General features: G+C 38.0%; 4 protein-coding genes across 8 annotated transcripts in view; 3 read left to right on the forward strand and 1 right to left on the reverse strand.

Moving 5' to 3' along the window:
• The window catches only part of LOC311422757 (keratin, type I cytoskeletal 20-like), a 5,145-nt gene extending 2,547 nt beyond the window's left edge, over window positions 1-2,598 (forward strand). The window contains exons 4-7 of the mRNA XM_084496108.1: window positions 5-19; window positions 172-392; window positions 1,293-1,333; window positions 1,632-2,598. Coding sequence (XP_084352234.1) covers window positions 5-19; window positions 172-392; window positions 1,293-1,333; window positions 1,632-1,732 — 378 coding nt within the window. The 3' untranslated portion in view covers window positions 1,733-2,598. The remainder of the gene's footprint in view (window positions 1-4; window positions 20-171; window positions 393-1,292; window positions 1,334-1,631) is intronic.
• A 1,465-nt stretch (window positions 2,599-4,063) lies between these two features.
• Window positions 4,064-10,018, forward strand: LOC311422879 (keratin, type I cytoskeletal 12-like). Its single transcript, XM_084496376.1, has 8 exons — window positions 4,064-5,029; window positions 5,628-5,710; window positions 5,995-6,151; window positions 6,923-7,084; window positions 7,182-7,307; window positions 7,678-7,895; window positions 8,176-8,258; window positions 8,632-10,018. The coding sequence occupies exons 1-8, from the start codon at window positions 4,373-4,375 to the stop codon at window positions 8,727-8,729; spliced, it is 1,584 nt and encodes a 527-aa protein (XP_084352502.1). The 5' UTR covers window positions 4,064-4,372; the 3' UTR covers window positions 8,730-10,018.
• A 120-nt stretch (window positions 10,019-10,138) lies between these two features.
• Window positions 10,139-21,133, reverse strand: part of LOC311422887 (uncharacterized protein) — a 66,494-nt gene continuing 55,499 nt past the window's right edge. For 3 of the 4 annotated variants that reach the window (XR_014685516.1, XR_014685517.1, XM_084496394.1), the window contains 2 exons: window positions 11,740-11,782; window positions 10,139-11,355 (listed from right to left, as the gene is read on the reverse strand). Coding sequence is in view for 2 of the 4 variants with exons in the window: in XM_084496394.1 (XP_084352520.1) it covers window positions 11,325-11,355; window positions 11,740-11,782 (74 nt within the window). In the remaining 2 variants the exon portion in view is untranslated. The remainder of the gene's footprint in view (window positions 11,356-11,739; window positions 11,783-21,133) is intronic. The other variant, XM_084496395.1, reaches the window with a different exon arrangement.
• On the forward strand, window positions 13,579-19,612 carry KRT222 (keratin 222). 2 transcript variants are annotated; one of them, XM_084496391.1, is made up of 6 exons: window positions 13,579-13,755; window positions 15,461-15,589; window positions 16,360-16,580; window positions 17,623-17,699; window positions 17,883-17,988; window positions 19,334-19,612. In XM_084496391.1, exons 1-6 carry the CDS (start codon window positions 13,660-13,662, stop codon window positions 19,545-19,547), a joined length of 843 nt encoding a protein of 280 aa, XP_084352517.1. In that variant the 5' UTR covers window positions 13,579-13,659; the 3' UTR covers window positions 19,548-19,612. The 2 variants fall into 2 exon arrangements, with proteins under 2 accessions (XP_084352517.1, XP_084352518.1); XM_084496392.1 differs by lacking the exon at window positions 15,461-15,589.

Genomic DNA, 21,133 nt, shown 5'->3' on the forward strand with positions numbered 1-21,133 from the left:
ACAGTCCCATCTGAACATGGTAAATAATAAACAGTACTTAAAGTAAAGCTTGTGTTAAGTAGATAGCTACAGAGAAAAATACAGAAACCGACATATTTTTCAATCAAAATGTAAGGACAAAATGTATCCTCTTGAATAATAATACATCTCTGTTCTTTTCACCAACTGTAGAAGAAGGCTTTAGAAGACACGCTGGATGACACTGAAGCACGTTATACTTATCAACTAAATCAAATACAGGAAGCAGTTGCCAGGTTAGAGGCTCAGTTGAGGCAACTCCGCTCTGACATGGAGGCTCAGAACAACGAGTACACCATACTGCTGGACATCAAGACTCGCCTGGAAATGGAGATTGCCACATACCGCCGCCTGCTGGAAGGAGAGGACAGCAGGTGAGGATACACGGGCACGCTGTCAGCTTCGGGCAGGGTGACAGCTGACAGCATTGCAAAGATGGTCTGTATTCATGGCTGGTGAAAGTGGTACAGTCTGCTCCTTGGCAACTGGTTTCTGAAGGAAAAAAACTGTCTATTGCCCAGCTCCCAGCTGTAGATTCCAAGCAGGCTGCAGTTTGTGCTCGGTTTCAGAAGCTGCCGTGGAAGTTGGTTGAGTCTGTATCTGTCATCCTGTGCACAGGTACATAGTGTGACTCTTCCTGAGCTGAGCAGCTTGATAGCTGTTCATACTCCATAACATCAGTGATGGGACTTGCGATTGACTTTTCCATGACTATAATGACTGTAACCCAGGCTAGAAATTTTTTAAAACTCCTTTAGACACAACAGGCACCTGGTCACATTACAGCAAGGCCCTCACACTGACCTCCCGCAGCCTGCAATGGATTCTGTTCTGCTGTTCTTGTGTCACTCGCAGCCAAGCTACTAAAATATGTAAGAAGTGCAAGTGAGCCCACACTTAACATCTGGATGCTCCAGTATCCCATATTCCGTAGTGGAAAGTGCAGAGATCTGTGAAAGAGCACAGAGCAAGACAGGCAGAGTGATGTTTCCCACAAAGACTCTACCTGTTCAGCAGTTCTGGCTCAGGAACTAGTTGGGGCATATCTGCACGAGCTGAAGTTGTAGCACTGCAGGAACTGCTCTGCAGGTTAATTTCACCTACAGTTTATGCTTAACAAATTCTACTTTAACTGAGAAAACTCATTTAAACACATGGTTTCACATCCTGATGAAAGGGAATCATCTACCTGAACGTACAGGGAATGTACAAAGTTGTTTCTTTAATACAGTAGGCACAATATATTTACATTTGTCAATTTATGATTTGAATAGGTCTGTCCAAGTGAATTTACCTGCAGAGGAGACTGAAAAAGGTACGTCACACAAACATACATATTTTTTGATGGCTTCCTGTTGAAATGTTATGGCATTAAGTAGCCTGATGTAAAACAACACAGTTTCAGAGCAAATTATTGACCAGTGAAATATTACGTAACATATAGCATGTTAGAAGGAAGATAAACCATAAATTGAATCTCCCAGAAGTTTACTTTTTAGTAACTGCATTGAAAAGATGCCTTTGTCTGTTTTCTCATTAGTGGAACTGCTGATAGCACTATTTTTCTGTTAATATAGACTGCATTTTATTAATTTAGTGTTCAATTTTATTAGCAGAATCAAATAAAATTAAGAAGATCAAAACAATTGTTGAAGAGGTGGTTGATGGCAAGGTCGTCTCCTCTGAGGTAAAAGAGATTGAAGAGAAGATATAAACAGCGCCAGCAGAAGCGAGACAGCCTCTGAGCTCTAATTACATCATTAAACTTTATACAGAGTCCAATCTAATTCTCCAATTCTCCCTGAAATCAGCAGTGGTGGAAAAATGCCAAATTATCAAATCTCAAACACTTTTTTTGTTGGGGGTGTTAATAAAAATAATGTTTTGCATCAGAAAGTTACGAAGTGCAAGGTTTGGAGTTTAGTTATGCAGTGACTAAATATCTTGATGAAAGAAAACACAGATCAGCCTGTTACAAATGTGTTATTGTTTCCAAGACAAATAAAAGCTGAAGTGTTAGTCTTCATTTACATCAGAGTCTTAATATTACACTTAAAGAGTTGCTCAGTATAAATTTGAAAGTCAAATGTCCTGTAGTGTGAATTTACTACAGCTTTGAAAATCATAAAAATTGAATTTAGAAAAATATCGACACAAGTCTTCATTACTGAAGTTCCAAAGCACTGAACTGGTGCAAGCCATTAGATGAAGATATGGGACAAAATTTGTTCATGTGCTTGACAAACTGGAAGTTTTTAAAAGATACCTGTTATTTCTGAAACCTTAATGGACAACTTATCAAAACTTTAAAAGGAAGAATTAACTTGATAGGTATGATATGCCCCCTATCAAATGTGCTAGTTTAACTGCAATCCAGAGGTTAGCAATCTATTTTTCTCTAATGTGCTAGAACATTTAGAGTAGGTATTTTTAAAAATATATTAAAATGCTGATTCAGTGGATCTTTTCTGAACTTGAACTACCATCCAAATGCAATGCAGCCTCACTTCAGTAAAAAATGATTTTCCAATAAATAAATGTCCATTTACATTTCATAATAAAATAAAATGTAAAATTTAATACGTCTTTTTATTATTTTCACTCTCTTTCATCAGGGACTATACCAAGCAAAGGTATTTCATCAAAAGAATATATTTTGCCTTTCAGTTCAGGAATAAGGAGTACCATTTCTGTTGAACCCCTCTCTATCAAAACCCACATGAAGCTTTTCCCATGCAGTACAAGTCTCCTATGCCACACCCAGATCTTCAGTCCAAGGAGTCTACTTTTTCCTCTTCACAACATAAACACAAAAGCTCTTCCTTTTGAAATCTCACCTGTCCAGTACATTATTTACTGTACATATAAAGCTGCCAAACAAAATAATCTTCTGCTTTCACAATCATGAGTCACTGATACCAGGCTATCACATCATTTCTACACAAATGCTTTACTTAAACCTTTGATCTACTGCTCATAATACAGGTCTGCCAAAAAAAAAAAAAAAAAAAAAAGCATCTGTACTTTTAGACGGAGGTTAATTAAAAATGAATAAATTTCTGTTGACAAATCCAGTGGTATAATGAAGCCAGGACAAAGAAAAAGCAATCTTCCGTTTATCAAAATAACTTCAAAAGGGAAGTATAATGATTTGGAAGGGTTTCCATGCCAAAACTTGTAACCTGCAAGAGCTATCTTTGATCTTCAGATTTACATTATAAAAGGCACAAAAAAAACCTAGTCAGGTGTTTCTGTGATGGTCTTTCATGTCCAACTGCATTAGACTTAAAAAACCATCAGTGACAAAAATGCAGTTGTAAACCATCGTGCTGTGAACTTACACAACACCCTCAACTGAGTTGTCCTGTGAACCCTAGGTAGAGGGCAGCAGGAAAAGACCTACGGTCAGATTGATTTGACAGCATTTATAATTTCTGCATGGACCACACATGGATCCATACATCATAAAGGCTGAGGAGCAGACATACTGTTGGAGCACCATGGATGAAAGGTGCAATCAGTGAGTCACCACCAGACAAAAGTCTGATGGCTCCTTCTTCTCTCCCTGCACTTGAAAAGGTGTCTGGAGGTCCCTTCTATCTCTTTAAGCACAAAGAAGATGTTGTAAGAGAAACAATGGTTTCGGCATTAGACAGGTATTCCAGTGACTAAAGGTTTAGGGAAGAAAACAACTATAAATTATGTCTAGTGTAATCAAGAATATTTTGTGTTTTCATATTAATGACCAAGCTGAGGATCACTGCCTGTCCGCGTCTCCCCACATACAAAAAGTGTTGACCGCTTTTCTAACTTCTTATCAAACGCACCGAGAACACTAATCCGGCAGAGGTTCATGCCAGAGAAGTACTGTGAAGAGAAACACATTTCTGACACGCCAGGAAGTCTGATATGAAAGGCATCATTCTACTGCCTTAAGCATACTTCTACAATAATAGCCCCAAACCAAGAAAGCAAAGAATATGTAATGACAAAAAAAAATTATTTAAGATGGATTTAAAAGTGAAAAGAAATTTCTGTGCTCCATTACACATGGCAAAACATTATCAGGATGTCTTAGCTCTACTCCACCCATTCCTCTTCATACAGCAAACACCTGGAGGGTGCCAGATTTCTGCTCCCATGGGCAATTTAGATTTGCACACATCATTTAGCTTGGTCAGGGCATACTAAGCTTACCTCCTTCCCCCCTCCCCAAAGAAGAGAACAGGGAAAGAATGAAGGATTTTGGTAGGAGGTGGGGACTGCTGCTGCAACACCCACGACATTCCCTATATAAAGGCTTAACGGTTCCCCGCTCAGGTGTCTGCTGAGCAAACAGAGCACCTGGAGCACCATGGCCCTTTCCGTGCGCACCAGCGGTGGCTCCCGGCAGTTCTCCTCTCGGAGTGGCCTTGGCGGGGGAGCTCTGCGGATGTCCAATGCTAGCGGCGCGGGAGGCTTCGGTGGCAGCGGGCTTGGCTTTGGTGGAGGAGCCGGGGGAGGTTTTGGTGCCACTTCTCTGCTTGGTTATGGCTCCAGCTTCAGTGGGGGATTTGGGAGCAGCTTAGGTAGTGGTTTTGGTGGGGGGTTTGGCGGCGGTGGAGGTGGTGGCTACGGCAGTGGCTTAGGCGGTGGTTTTGGGGGAGGCTTAGGAAGCGGTTTTGGTAGCAGTTCAGGTGCTGGTTTTGGAGGGGGCTTCGGCGGTGGCTCAGGTGCTGGGTTTGGAGGTGGTTTTGGTGGTGGCTCAGGTGCTGGGTTTGGAGGTGGTTTTGGCACTGGTGGCGGGGGGGATGGCGGCCTTCTTTCCGGCTCCAAAAAAGAAACGATGCAGAACCTCAATGACCGTCTGGCTGCTTATCTGGACAAAGTACGATCTCTGGAGGATGCCAATACGGAGCTGGAGCGCAAAATCCGAGAGTGGTATGAGAAAAATGGCCCTGGAACTGGTGTTCCTGGGTCTGGGAACGACTACAGTAAATATTATCCAATAATTGAAGATCTTCGAAACAAGGTAGCAAAGCAATGTACTTAATGCATCTTTGCATTTGTAATTCACCTAATAATAATTGGAGACAAATAACAAATTTCTTTCAGAAACCAAGCACAAAATTCTTCTATGTTAATGACTCTTGTAATAATTCTCCATGACACTGCACTAGTACGTGCTGAATTTGTCTTGTGTATTGACTGCAGTTCTGTAGCTGTATCACACAATGCTGTGACATGACTTGGTTTAACTGGAATAAAGGAGAAGGCAGTGATAGAATCCAGTTGTACTAGCTCTTGTTGATTGAAGTGTTTGCATTTTAGCAAGTTTCATGTTTTTTATATTACAAATTCAGTTCCTGAAGCTGAGAGACTACCTGGCAAGCTCTTCAGAGATTACAAACCACAGAACACAAACATGTATTCTTCCATTAAATGAAACATTCTGATTTGCGAAGTTGAAAATCTGTCCTATATACTTTCATATTTAGCAAATTCTATGAGAGTCTAACAACTTCCTTTTATTACAGTCATATTTAAAATTACAATTATGTAGAAAGCTCTATCGATCTGCAAAGCCACTAGGCTATAAAATCACTCTGTGGACATTGCTTGCATTCCAGATCATTAATGCAACTATCGACAACGCAAGGATCATTCTGCAGGTCGATAATGCCAGACTGGCTGCCGATGATTTCAGACTGAAGTAAGTGCATTGCAAACTTGTAATAAAAAAAAATACAATACAAAATACAATAAAAAATATACAATAAAAATAAAAAACTGTAATATTGCAAAGCCTGTCACTGTTATTTTAAGGGAAAAAATACTATGTATTTAGAAGTATCTCATTGCAGAATATGTTAATTATTAATATTGTAATAGTTTTGTGTAATAAGATTTCATATTAAAAGCTATATAAGCACAGAGTAAGTTTGCATTTGACCTCATCAACCACATAAAAAGCACATTTAATTACTTTCTTCACAGATATGAGAATGAAGTGGCTCTTCGCCAGAGTGTGGAGGCTGACATCAATGGTCTGCGCAGAGTTCTCGATGAGCTGACCTTGACAAGAGCTGATTTGGAGATGCAGATTGAAAGTCTGAATGAAGAACTGGCTTATCTTAAGAAGAATCATGAAGAGGTACTTTTTTTTATTTCTTTGTATATTCATAACAAGGTAGATGGAAGTGCGAAACATCAAATTATTCCCTTATTTATGCCAGTGGGAGTTCCTTGGTTCCATTATTTGGTTTGTTTGCTGTTCTGAGTTTGCTAAGAGAAGGAGGGAAAGAAATAGGCACCCAAGCTATGGGCTCTAGATGATGCAGGATTACTGTTCTTCTGAGTTCTGCCGCTAGAAATACTGCCAGGCCATTTCTCTAAGAACGCAGAAGATATCTTCATGTACACTCAGGGCTTATGGAGTGCTGGCCCCAACAAGTTGCTGTTCTCTTAGCTCCTGGCTTAGCAGAACTAAACTTTTCACATTTTCCTCTTGACAAATCAACTCAGATGCCAGTTGCTTATTTTATTCTGCCTGTACACTACCACCACAGCAGTCACTGTGTTGCAGAAAGTTGATACAAAATTTGCCATTAAAAATTATAAAGGAAATGGGAGCCAACTCAGATACTTATCAGTCCTCCAGTTACTATTTTTACTCATAGCCTAGGTATACAGGCTAGAGAAGAATCAAAAAGTTAAATAACAAGACTATTGAGACAAATGGAACAGACAGGCAAGATCTATATTAATATTTCACTGTTTTATATTCTTCAGAGATGAAATAAAACTTAATTAGGAAGGATTCTTGTTGCAGAAGAATTTACATCACTCCTATTTCTCTATACATATTTCTGGTAGAACTATTTTGCCTTTCATTAACAGAATCTTTTATTTCTAATCTCTCCAGGAGCTTCAGGGCTTCCAGAGCAATGCAGTTGGCCAAGTCAGCGTTGAAATGGATGCTGCTCCAGGAATTGACCTCACCAAGCTTTTGAATGACATGAGGGGACAGTATGAAGTCATCGCCGAGCAAAACCGTAAAGAGGCTGAAGCATGGTTCAATGAAAAAGTAACAGCCACATAAATAGCAAATGCAGCCAAATGCATGTAAAAGAGAATTGAGTATTCAAAACAGGAGAATTACAATCTGCTTCTTGCCATTTCAGAGTGGGGAGCTGAAAAGGGAAATCTCCACCAATACCGAGCAGCTTCAGTCAGGAAAGAGTGAGATCACAGATCTAAAACGGACTCTCCAGAGCTTGGAAATTGAACTACAATCCCAGCTTGCCATGGTAGGTTGAAAGGAAACTGCTAACTTGACAATTTTCCAACTTAAAAGCATTTTTTATATCTTGCACTATTCTACGGGATTTGTGACTTGCATTTATTTCCTATTAAAATCCACACTCTTTTAGTTCCTAAATAGTAGTCATATATATATAATTGGATTGCAAGTAGCATGTTATAAAACAAATGAGCTTTTATTTTCACATTCAGCGAAGTAGCAGCAAAGGCCAATTACCAAACTAGTATTTCAAGAAAAAAATAAATGTCTCTAAGTATTGAGGCCATAGTTACTCCCATAAACTGTTTCAGTTGTCTTTGCATTTGTAAAGAATCCTGGTTTCCTCAGTCAGATTATTTAAAATCCTTCTTACACAGAAAAAATCCCTTGAAGACACTTTAGCAGAAACGGAAGGAGGTTACTGCGCTCAGCTTTCACAAATGCAACTTCAGATTGGGAATCTGGAGTCTCAGCTGTTTCAGGTCAGGGCTGATATGGAACGGCAGAATGCAGAGTATCAACAACTTCTAGACATCAAGAGTCGTCTGGAAATGGAGATTGAAACCTACCGTCGTTTGATGGATGGCGAGTTTGTGTAAGTAAATAATTCATATAAAATATCTGTTTTACTATCTGTAGCAATATCCTTTCCAGGAAAAGAGAAGAGGGATAAACAAGTGCTACGTTCACCAGAAGACAGGAAAGCACATACAAAGATTCTGAATAATCAGCTCTTCTTTACAAATTCAACAAATGAACCATTTTGCTCAGTGATTATATTAATCAATGAATGGCAGCATGAAAAGGGAATAATACACATTCTCGTGCACCTGACAAACATTCTGCAATATAGCATGTCTCTCATTCATTTTTAGGAGTGGAGGACAAGGACTTACATTTGAAAGCTCATCTTTGACAGGGTCTAAATCACAAACACAATCACTGGATTCTTCTCAGGGTAGGTAGAACTCAACTGAATACATATTTATCTTACAGCTGTTATAATAGTTCTGACCATTACCATTCAAATAAATGTGTTCCCATGTTAATTATATGCACTGCTTTATATAACCATTAAAATTAGTAGATACAGAATCATTAAGTACTCATTTAGAATTCTCAATACTGTCTGAATGAGGGATGAAATGTCCCAATAATATTATTTCTAAAGTCATTATGGTAAGTAAAATAATGTATGCTATTCTGCTTAACTACATCATAGAGTTCATCATAGCAAGTAGCCAACTTAAAAGGAAAGAGGATGTAATTGTTGATGCAAGGCATGTTAACAATTTCATAATACTTTCTTTTGTCTTGTTTATGCTGTTTAGATCCTACCAAAACTAGAAAGATCAAGACAATTGTTGAGGAAGTGGTAGATGGAAAGGTTGTTGCATCCCACGTTAAGGAAGTTGAAGAGAAGATATAAGGCACAGCCTGATATTGCAAAGGATCCATTCATTCCATGTTGCTTTCAAAGCAGAAGTGGATAAATAACTTTTTTCATTAGTATGAAGTAAAAAAATAGATTGGCTTTTTAACTAAGATTCTTTTACATAAAACATGCATTTTCATTCTTAGCAGGCATGCAACGTACTTTCTACTTCAGTCTATTGGTGTTACCTGCATTATTTTCACAGTGTTGTTTAATTCTATCATCAGTTCTTTGTTCAGTAACTAGAAATGTGATACAAACGTTAGGCATTCATTTAGATGTGCTTTTCTGTATTTTTGAGCTAAAATAATTTCGCTATTCTAACCTAATTTTCCAGATTTCTTGGCTAATAAAAAAGGACTCAAAAAGCTTTAAGGTATTAGCCTCCTTTCATTCTTCATGTCATAATTTAAGACTGTAGATCCTGAGCTGTATTTGCCATTTTACTCTCATTTGCTCTACCATATATTGTGCCTATGGTACAGTGCACCCCATTTTAAGAAGTTAATCCAACAGTAGAAAAAGCACATGCTAAAAAAATACTGTTTACATGTGGGATTAAAGGAATACTTGATACCATACAAATTAAATATACCAATTTACAGCAATACAAAGGATTAAGAGGGAAGTTTTTTTGCAATCAGAACAACGTAATGTAGAGACCACAAGTTCAGTGGAAAAGAAGCTATATGCTGGTTTCAAAGCAGCTACAAATGTTGGTTAGATGTCCCATCTAGGAGTGCCATCTGGTGGGAGCCCAATACAATATTTTGAATCCTACATTGGACTTCCGGTTGTCCAACTATTTAAAAGAACCTCTTATCCAGAACAAAATTAGGAACCAGAACACAATCCCTTTACAATATATGTCAGTCTTTTTTCTTGAGACAAAATGTTGACAATTTTTGTGTGAATACAGATACGAGTTACTGTGGCCTCTTACATGCATATCATTGTTTCTCTACAATACAAATGTTCTCGCATTCTATCACATTCCTTAAACAATTGATTCAAACTAAAATTTTTATGTGAGCACGGCTTTCGTACTGCGCTTCCTTTTTCCCCTTTGCAAACCCAACCACTAGCATTTTTCTGCTTCCTGTTTGGAACCAATAAAAGGCAGGGTAGTTAAAACAATAATCAAAGAACTGGTAGAATCACATCTAAAATCCATTCAGTTAAATAAAAACCAGTGTGATAAATAACACAAAGAAATTAAATACAAGATTCTTCAATATATGTCAGTATGAAGAGGGAAAAATGTGAAACCCTCGAGTAAATGCACCATCTTCAGCAGTATGAGGAATTAGTTTTCTAAAAGCACGCAACTCAAATGTACCTCTTTAATTTCCCGTTAAAAAACAGTGCTAATAAGTAAATGAAAAGAACGTAACTACAAGCAATGTATTTCAATAACATTTTTCTTGCTGCAGGCTGTATTTTTATTATTAAATAAACACTACATAAAATATAATAGTGATAGCAGAAGTAGACAAATTGAAGTTGTTTATGTAGCTGCATTTGATTAACAAGAGTACCATTACAGACAACGTTTTTAAAATACAGACTAAAGGAAATTTTTTTCTCCTCCTAAAACAGGACAGCATTTGTCATCTTTCTTTCCTACCCTAAAATTTTCTCTTGTGTGGAAAAACTGAAACCACAGAATCTTCACCATTATTGACAGCATCTCCATTCTGAAGAGAAAAATGTGTCTCTTTTGTCTTCCTGCACAGACATATGTATTTTCATTATAACTGTTTATAAAGAAACATGAAATCTATCCACCCCTTATTCCATACCATTTATGTCATGCTCAGGTTACACTCTTTTCCATACATTCTAATTAGTCACCTATAGTAGTCATGGTAGTGGTAACATACAGTATTATATAGTAATTAACATGGTACAATTCAGTTCATGGGCTATTCTCACCCAGTATTAAATCTCCTTGAGGTACACACCGGACCTCTCCGTTCTTTTGCATCACCCACCAAGTGTATCCAGGTCCCTGAGCAAAAACAATTCCACGAATAGGTTTGCCTTTTCCTGAGGCAGGATTAGCCCAAACTGTTTTACCCAGCTTATTTCTTACACGCACTACAGGAACTTTATCCCCTTCTACAGTACGTAACAGGTTTGATTGGGCAGGTCCAGCTCGGTTGGCAGATCCCCTAGTATTGACTAACCAGGTGGCCCTTGCCAAGTGCGTATCCCAATTTTTGAATGTCCCAGCGCCCATTGCTTTCAATGTAGTCTTTAACAGTCCGTTGTATCGTTCAACTTTCCCGGAGGCTGGTGCATGATAGGGGATGTGATACACCCACTCAATACCATGTTCTTTGGCCCAAGTGTCTATAAGGTTGTTTCGGAAATGAGTTCCATTGTCTGACTCTATTCTTTCTGGGGTGCCATGTCGCCATAGGACTTGCTTTTCAAGGCCCAGGATAGTGTTCCGGGCGGTGGCATGAGGCACAGGATATGTTTCCAGCCATCCGGTGGTTGCTTCCACCATTGTAAGTACGTGGCGCTTGCCATTGCGAGTTTGAGGGAGTGTGATGTAATCAATCTGCCAGGCCTCTCCATACCTCAGGGGCTGCGACTGTGATTGCTGTGAAAACTTTCGCATCATTAGGAATTCAAATTTCCGAATTTCAAACACGCATTTGTTTTAATGTAGATTATATTTACACTGAATAATCATGCACTTTACCTACATGCACAATCATCCTGAATTTAATATTATGATCTAAAAAATAATTTATATATTATTATATTATAAATTGCTTAGGATATGTAGAAACCACTCCAGCGATGGTCTTGTGTGAAACCAAAGCAGTTTGCAATCCCAGTAACATTATCACAGAATCCAAATAATTGACATATGATATCTAAACTACAAAGTTAACTCTAAGACAATACCTGTGATAAAATACAAACTTTGACAGTAGCTAGGATTGAGAATTACATAAAACCTAGTGAAGATACAGTTGCTTACACCTACCTTAAGGCTTCAAGGATGTCACAGCTGGATGTTCCCTTTACACCTGGAAAAAAAGAGGAAAAAGAAAGCATTGGTGCCAATTTATTTTTAAAAGCTTTTAGAAATGTTATCAGCTGACAAAATTTTAGGTCCGGTAATAATAAGATTCATCCACAGACACTGACTGAAGCATAAATTTTGGTTTGTGTGAACAAATCCAGTATCTCTACAGAGCTCTGTATATTGTGTTTCAAACTGATACATTTCTGGGTTCATTTCTGGATGCTAGACAGCCCTGACTTTGCCTGATGGAAGCAAAAGTGATTCTGAGTCCCAGGGAACTGAAAACAAACTGCAAAGAATCAACATTGTGATGAAAAGAAAAAAGGAAGATTTTAAATTACATTTAAAAGTTCTTATTTACTTAGATACATAGGCTCTTCCTTTCAACGTTTGGATTCCTGTTTGTTTGTTTTTTTCCCTAATATGATTGTTCTCATGCCATCAATGAAAAACACTGTTGATATTTTGTTTTTAGAACTATGGAAAATTAGAATGATTAACACAGTTGTAGAAAATGTAGTGGACAACAAAATGTTCTCATCTCTACCCAGGCCAGCAGAAGAACAACCAGCTAAGAAAAATAAAATCAGTACACAGGATCCTTTTACACGTGCCAGCAGAGAGAGTCAAGAACAAGGAAGCCTTATGCACACAAGGAGACTTTTAAGAGGTACAATGCTTCAACTTCTTAAAAGGAGTGTCTTGTGAAAGTTTACTGCCTTTTTTCCCTTGTTTTACTGATGCACATTCTAACTTGGAGTCTAAAACTGCATTCTATTTAGCAATTTTTTTTACTGAAATTAGGACTTTTTACTGTCTCATACTCTATATTACTGAAAAAAAAAAAAACTTTGAAAAATTGGTAAGAGAAATACTTAGTAGACAAGATCACTGCAATTGTCAGTACACAGCAGTTAAAATAAGCCAGGAAATGGAGAAATATTTGTAGGAATTACAGAACATCAGACAACCTTTGCTTTCTACCTCTCCCGTAGCTCTGAAGAAAGGCATGAGGAGCCAACAAAATCCGCCCATTCTGTGAACTGAGCCCCCTGACACAAGGCAGAGGTACTGTAAACACCTTCAGAGACGAACACACACCTTTTCTGACAGCAGTTAGCTACGTTTGAGGTATTCATTCACCAGAATTTCTTGGTGCTCTGCAGAAAGGGAGCCAAAGCCCCCTTGCCACAAGGTGTGAAAGCATTCCGTGCCGCTAGCGGCGCTGGCTTCTGTCCCTCCTGTGTTCCTGCCCACAGAAACACAGAAGTGTCGGGTGAGAGGATGCCAGGAGCCCAGCTCCTTCTTAAAGCAGGACAATGCCCAGCAGCACAGCAGGTCAGCCACGCTTTGCCTCAGTGAGCCTTCAAGGAGGGAAATTCTGCGTCATCCCCAGATATCTGGTGCCGATGCTTCACAACTGCTTGGCAAAGGCACGTTCCAGCAGCGCTGCCGCCAGCACAGGGGTCCTGCTGGGAAGGTGTCCTCTTCCCTTTCCCTGTGCGACTGCACTCTCATTCTGTGCAGCTGCGATTTTGTCCTTTGTTTTGTATCTCTTAACCCCACAGGTTTTGGCATTATAAAAAAACTAGGTTACAGTGCAACAAAAGCATAAGGACACTGTATGAATTCATATCAGTACATAATTTAGGTATCATCATTTCACTGCTGCAGAAGAGACATCTTTGCATTATTAAACATTTTCAGAAAGGACTGAAAGCCCCCGATCTTCCAGTGCTTCCTCAGAAATACAGCTCTGCAGCTTTAAAATTTGCCTGTACTTTCCCTCTCGTCTCACTGCAGGCAGGGAAGGCTCTGCAGCAGCCGCCTCACCCTATCAATAAGGTTCGGGCAGCCAAGGTGGAGGATGGGAGGGGAATGGAACTGTCCCAGCTCCTCCGTGAGATCAGGGCAAAGTATGAAACGCTCATCACCAGAAATCAGATAAAGACCATCATCTCAGCAAGGACCCAGGTAATGACTTCATGCAGACATACACCTTCCAGAGCAAGGAGACAACCCTTGTCTGTACAATTCCTCCCTCGGCCTCTATGAGGTACAGTATTTCCTTTTCGATGCAGCATATTTTTGGGGAAGGGATTTTGATTTTACTGCAGTAAGATTTGAACTAGAAGATACGGAAAAGGTTTTGTTTAGGGTATGAAATTCACACTAAAGGAGCGCTGTGTAATTCATCCGGATGCTTTTCTGTACCTGCAACAGTGATATTGCTGGGATTTAAAAATGACGACATATGCAGTAACACAGTAACCTCTAGCACCTTTCAGTTATCCCACAGGAACTGAGAATCTTGAAAATCAAAGGCGATGTAAAGAAGCCATGTATATAAAGAAAGCTTTACTGTTTTTAGCACCTATATTAAAGAAAACAGCACCTTTTCAGGAACTGTTTTATATTGTTCACAGTAAAGCTGTCATACTTTTAGCAAATATAATTTGTTCTTTCATACAGATTTATTAAATGCTATAAACACATAATGCTACTGTTTTAGATTTACACATAAAGCATCTCTAAAACCTAACTGAACTTTGAAATAAAATGGAAAAACAACTTACAGCCATCAAATGCCAAGAAATTCAGGCTGAAAATTAGGTATTATATCACCCTGTTGTACTTAGGCACTGCAGAAATTCTGGAGGGTTTTGTTTGTTTGTGTTGGTTTTTGTTTTTGTTTGTTTGTGTTTTGTTTTTTTTTTAACCACAGGCCAGATTACTGCTGTAATCTGTCTGACCTACACTCTAATCCCGTGGCAACTATAAACCAGATGGTTAAACCGTGTCTGTGGTGATGTTTGGCACACAGCAGCCAACGTGGACCGATACGGTCTCATCACATAAACTCTGCAGTACCCAGGCACAAAAGGATAGCCAAAGATTACTGAGAACTCACTTGTGGATTAGTCAAATCTAGAGTTCCCACCACAATGATGTCATGACAAAATTACAGTAGGTTAGTATACTAAGGAGGGAGGGGGGAATTGATCTTATTTTACTTGCTTTGTAACACCTGAATTAAAGTTTATTTTCTTAGAGTTGATGGCATCGTGAGAATCTACATAAAGGTCTAAAATAGGCAAAGGAGCATGCAGAGTTTCAAGTGCTTATGGCACCTTCACCACTTGCAGTAAAACTCAAAACTGTAGAGGAAAAATAACTTCCATAAGATAAAGAATTATTCTAGAAGTACAACGCAGTAACATACAATCGAAATCAAAGATGAGTTCAAATCTAAAATGACCCCACATATGCTCAGGGTTGGTTAAAAAAATTATTTGTAATAGGAAAAAAAACAAAACACATTTACCTGTAAACACAACACAGTGCTTGGTTGACTATTCACTTTTGGTTTTGTTTTTAGAACAACTTTCAGGCTTAAGGATGACAAATTATCCCAAATAATGTTTTAGATTAAGATTAAGCCTAGGACAAAGAAAAGTTGTAGATTTGGATATTTGAATGAATGGAGGTGCTTGCTCCAGAACAATCTGAAATCTAGTCAATGACTACATTAGGCAAAACCATAATTACAGCTATTGTCAACTGGAATGCATCCATGCAAGCAATCAAAAGCATTCCCTTTTTTGCCTATTTCATTTTAATATTTTTAAATTATCTTCTTTTTTGTGTATATATATATATATATATATATCTCCTGTAGCTAGAAGCAGCTACAGTTAAAAGAATGGACAAAGATGCAGAAGCGTTAAAGGCAGCCAGAGCAGAACTCTGTGAAGCCAGGCGGCAGTGGCACCATATGCAGATCGAAATTGAATCTCTCCATGCTGTGGTAAGAATCATAAAATGATAGTCAAAATCTCCTGGAAAAAACAACTATCTTTCTTGATGTAAACTATTCACAAACCAGTTTATGGAAGAATCATCCACTGTACAGCAGAAATACAACAAACACAAAAGGCAGAGCTTTGCTGGGGGTTTTCAATTTGTCACACAGATCACTACCCCACAAGCAACAACCAAGTCAACTGCTCATGTTTTAGAGCACCGTGCATCTTGATTAAAAATCTGTCATTTGATGGGTAACACGATTCATATTTCCACTTCTGCCAAGCATGTATTTGCATGGTATTCCCCCACCACGGTCCCAATTATTCTGCCTAGCAAACTCTGATCAGGTTTACTGTAAAAACTTTTTCTGAATGGGTGAACCAAATTCATCAATGGATTTGTGACAGAATACATCAGCCATGTCCTGAGTTCTGTAATATATTTAAGAGAACAGAGCACTCAGTTTTCATGCTGTACTTAGCTGGCTATCGTTCTAACCATACAGGTAAAACCAGCGATCTGCAAAATCAATGATAGTGAACTGGTGGTACAACAGGTGGCTATTTTGTTTTATTCTATCTTAAATTATTACAAATGTTACTGGAAAATATCTCAGCAAAAGTTTTACCATAAAAACTATACCCTTGATCCTAAAGAATATTCTTAAAAGAACTGATAGAAAAATACATTGTCTGATTGTTAAGGAAAAGTGTATATAGCATCTTTACAGGCACACTTTTCAAATCTTAAAATATGAGTTAAATTTAACAGGAAAAGGGTTTGGAGCGTTCATTGCGTGCCACAGAGCAGCAGTACCACATGCAACTACAGAATTTAGAAGCTGAGATTGAATGTTTAGAGAAAGAGCTACAGGAAGTGAGAAGAGGTATTGAGAAGCAGCTTCGAGAGCATGAAATTCTCCTGAACACTAGGATGAAACTGGAGGAGGAAATAGCAACGTACCGCAGTCTGCTTGAACAGGAAGAGAGCAGGTACTTGTTGATTAGAGAAACTACTCAGATTTATCTTCCATTTCAGAATTTCCCATTGAACTAACCATCAGAACTGTAAATACATGAACCAATCATTAAAAAATTACAGCATAAAGTCCTTAGAAAGGTTTTCATTGTAACTCAGCTTTACCATTCCATACTTTCTGGATGCCAGCAGCATGTTGCAGCTAGCAGCAAGCTTCCTGCATCCTCACCCAAGGCACTGCATGTTAACGTAGGCTTTGTATCACATCAGCTGCTTGACACGGGTTCCATTTGTCTCAGAGCAGAGATGAAGCAAGTCCGTGTGTGTGAAGTTCCTGGAGAGGAGTTCACATCTCGTCCCGTGATGGATGCCCATTTGCATGCTGAATTCATGTCACTCAGTGCCATTCCAAGTCTGTGAGGTCACACATTTGGAGAGCCTACACGTTAGGACGCTGCTTAAGAATAAGTCTTCTTGGGACATTTTCCAACTCGTTGTGCCTGCCCCTATCCCTGGTACACAAACACCAGTAATGAAATGTAGACTTGAGCGAGGCAGCTACACCTCCATCAACAACAGAGGATAAGGAAAGGGCAAAATACTGCACTCTGCATGGATATCTGAACTAAAGCAGGCACACTGTTCTGACACCTTTCAGTGGACACTGCCTCCCTTACTCATTTCTGCAGAAAACACGGGTTTTTAGTCCAGCAACCTCACACAGCTGCGTAAGATTCCAGATAGGGGAGTCAGATTTAATGCTTCTAACTCTGAAAATACACACAATTCAGTATTAATAATATTAAATAGCTCTTCCTGGCACACAACCCACTCATGAAGAACTGCCAGAAAATAACAATGAAATGACACAAACATTTTCAGTAATTTTCTTTAGTTCTATGCTCAGAATAAGAAATCCTAACAAATAGTTGCTACAATCAGAGCTTCTCATCTTTCTCATATTCTAAAATTTTACACAGTTGCCTGTAAAACAAGTTATAAGTTAAAGTAATTCAATATTATTTGATGCTTGTAATAATTTTATTTTTTTTGCAGGTATCGTTGCTCTATACCTAATCAAAAGGATGACAAAAAGCCTACCACTAGCAAGATTACCTTTATGCTGCCTTCAAGTGAGTTTTTTGATACTCCCCCCTTAGGGGATTATGGCCTTAAAGAGGTTTCTAACTACAGACAAATTAATGGATATTACAGAAGGAACTTCTTCCAATAAAGCAGGAAGAAAAACACCCCCAGGTCCTGTGCCCTGACCTTACTCTTCTGCATACATGGTATATTTGCATTTTCTTTTATAGATGGTGTAAAGAAGCATGAAACTGAGAAGGTGGAATTGATGACAAAACAAGCAGTCCTAGATGGAAATATTATGAAGGAAAGTGCTGAAGCTCATGGCACTATACAGTAAGACATACATGAATTTAACAAAATAACAATTAAATGTAAATCGTGGGCATTATACATCAGTATCTCTGACTTTTCTTTTACTTAGCATCTGTTCTATCATTCCTACACAGCAAGGAAGCTCCAGAGTAGCAGTGGTACTTCTTCACTTTATATTGAATGGAATGTTTTAACAATAAATTAAATTTTAAAGTTCTTTTTATTAGCATTTACTTCATGAGCTAACAATGTCATGATGATGCTTCTAATTGCTATTCCTGTCAAGAATGAAACTATTAATAATTCATTTAGTTAAGACTGAAAGTAAAAGAGTCCATGCCATGTTTGCAAAGTCCCTGTGGGGCATATTTATGCACATAGATTCAGGCTTGGCTGCTCTGACTTGCTACTTGGAACTCCTACGTTTTGCCAATTACCGTACTAGAGCTTGGCTCCTCAGTGGGCATGTGAACGTTTGTTGGTATATTTTATTCTTCTTAATTTTGCTAGCACTACATTGCCTCATTCTTTTATTTTCTGCTACTTTTTAAACTCTTTTGTAGACTAGCATTTAACAAAACTTTTAAAACAAGCTGTAGCATACCCTGCCACTAACAATTAACTATAATGAGCTATTGAACACAGAAATTTAAAAATTGATGCTACCATATGGTCTACCGTACACATTCCACACTCGGAGCTTATTTCCATCTCACACTTTTATTCATCTTCCACTCAGTGTCTGACAGATCTGAATGTGGCTGCTTGGCCGGGCAGTTTACTGACCTGTGTAAGGCCCCCAGAATCAGACTTTTAGATTGAGATCCTGAAATAAATAGAGGATTACATCAGTAGGATTTGGGTGTCGAAAGATTATTTGAATCAGATGGGTTTTCATTCTCCATATTTTGCTTCTGTCCCCCCTTTTTTTTTTCTTCCTTTTTAATTAATTGTAGATTTACATTCTGAGGTTTGGATCTGAACTAGATTTTTCTCCTCCCTGTTTTGAAGGCTTTCAGATGCAGGAATTCAGTCCTGCCCGATATGGTACAGAGGTTTTGTACAAAGTATTTGAGGCTGGGTCCTAAACTTTCTCCTTGTAAGCAAACGCCCGATGTTCTCAGAGAAATGGTTTTGTATCAGAGGCTACATAAAAATACAACAGCAAGAATATAATGAAATACCCAGGGGAATGAAGCTGTTTTGAAAAAAAAAAAAAAAAAAAGGATAAAGATTCAATCTGGTGCCTAGTTTCCAATATAACTTGACTGTTACATGGTTTCTCATCACATTTTAAAAGCAGACCCGAAGATACATCTTATGTACTGCCTAAAGGATCATAAACACATTTGCTTTTTTGTTTCAGAACAGAAAAAGTGGATGAAGTTATTAAAGAATGGGAAGGTTCTTTCTTTAAGGACAACCCACGCTTAAGGAAAAAATCAGTTTCACTGCGCTTTGATCTCCACCTAGCAGCAACCGATGAAGGATGTTTGCACACTAAACAGAAAACTCTTCCAGACATTGAAGTCAGGCTGGTAATGAGGAGGTCGTGCAGTATCCCTTCTATCAAACCTTAACCTACAGCAAACTAACCCAAAGTTCATCCTTAACGGGCTCTGGAAATAAACTGTAGATGGACTTATACGGCCTCCTTCTGTCTTGCCACAGCTATGAAATCTTACTAAGTACTTTAACACAACAAAAACATACAAGTCTCTTAAAAGAAAGGGAGAAGAGCAAGGGAGTTAAGATTCCAAGAAACCTAACTTCTACTAGTTTTATACTCTGGGTACAGTCCTTTCATTTTCTCATTATTGTTGTTTTGTAGTATTTCTCCAAATATTAAAAAATTAAACTATGACTTTATACTTTGACATATTCTGTCTTTGTAAGAGAGAACTTGTTTTCTCCTTCTGGAAATGAGAACTGCATATTTCATTCTCTTATTCAATATTGCATATGTACAATGACTGATGAAACCTTGCAATAATTTATATCACAACTGTCATATTTGAAATATATTTTAAAACACTTTCTAATAGCAAAAAAATTACATGCAATGATGCTCTTAAACTATTCACAACATGTTCTTTTAAAAGTAGCTGGTATTTTAAAATATTTTTAGACAATAACTGAGCAAAAATTTCTTTCCCTTATCACACAGACATTTCTTAAAAGTGTTGTTGCAAACAAGTATTTTAGCCATATTGTTCCACTGACTTTCAAGCAGTAATTTCTATCAAAAACCAATCATTATCTTATTGGTCCATGCCCATCTGTACTACAACTTTCTTAACTATATCAAGTAAAATTATACCCCTTAACTGTTCAAAATTAAGGAGTCAAACAACTTTTTTTTTTTTTAATACTGGTATTTCATTCATTTTTGTGTGCTACAACAACATGAATTAAAATATCTTCAACAAATTCCTGTTTGGAAAATCTTTTAGGTAAATTGTGCTTTTGATCTCGTACATAATAGCAAATCAGTAATACACTGGGATACAACTATTATGGCTACAACTGAACGGACAAAGCAAGGGCTACTTATTCAAAGTAAAATTCTACCAAACCCATTAAGTATCCCCTACTACTACTCGAAGTAGCTAAGGACATGTACAAAGTGCAGTAGATGATCTTGCATCTGTACACAGAAAAAACAGAAATACAAACTCAAACATACCTTATGACGTTATGAGACAAATTTTATTAAAAATAAATAATGGTATTAATGTAAGAACGTTTGTTTTCAAGGATTTGTAAGAGGTATGGACGTCACAAGCTCTCACTGACACCATTAGGATTGCAGGGGCTCAAAATCCACAAAAAACATATACAGTATTTGCAGGATCCACAGCATGTAAGATTTAATTTGTCAGTAATTGCCCTGTTACTTACGGCATGTGTTAAAAAACTGATACTGCAAATTCCTCCACTGTTAAGTTACGCTTCTATCTTCTGTTAATGGTAAGAACAATGCATTTATATTGTCCATGGTTCTATACCTACTGTATAAAGCTGGCTAATTATCATTAACCTTAAAACTAATCTGGTGTTGTTAATACTTGAGTATTTGGCATCCTGAATGTAACAGCCTGCCCTAGTACTTTCACTATGCAGCATTTTTTTTGTGCTTATAATATGTACATTTTACGATACTTGA

The sequence above is a fragment of the Aythya ferina genome (genome assembly GCF_964211825.1).
Source record: "Aythya ferina genome assembly, chromosome: 23".
Classification (NCBI taxonomy): domain Eukaryota; kingdom Metazoa; phylum Chordata; class Aves; order Anseriformes; family Anatidae; genus Aythya; species Aythya ferina.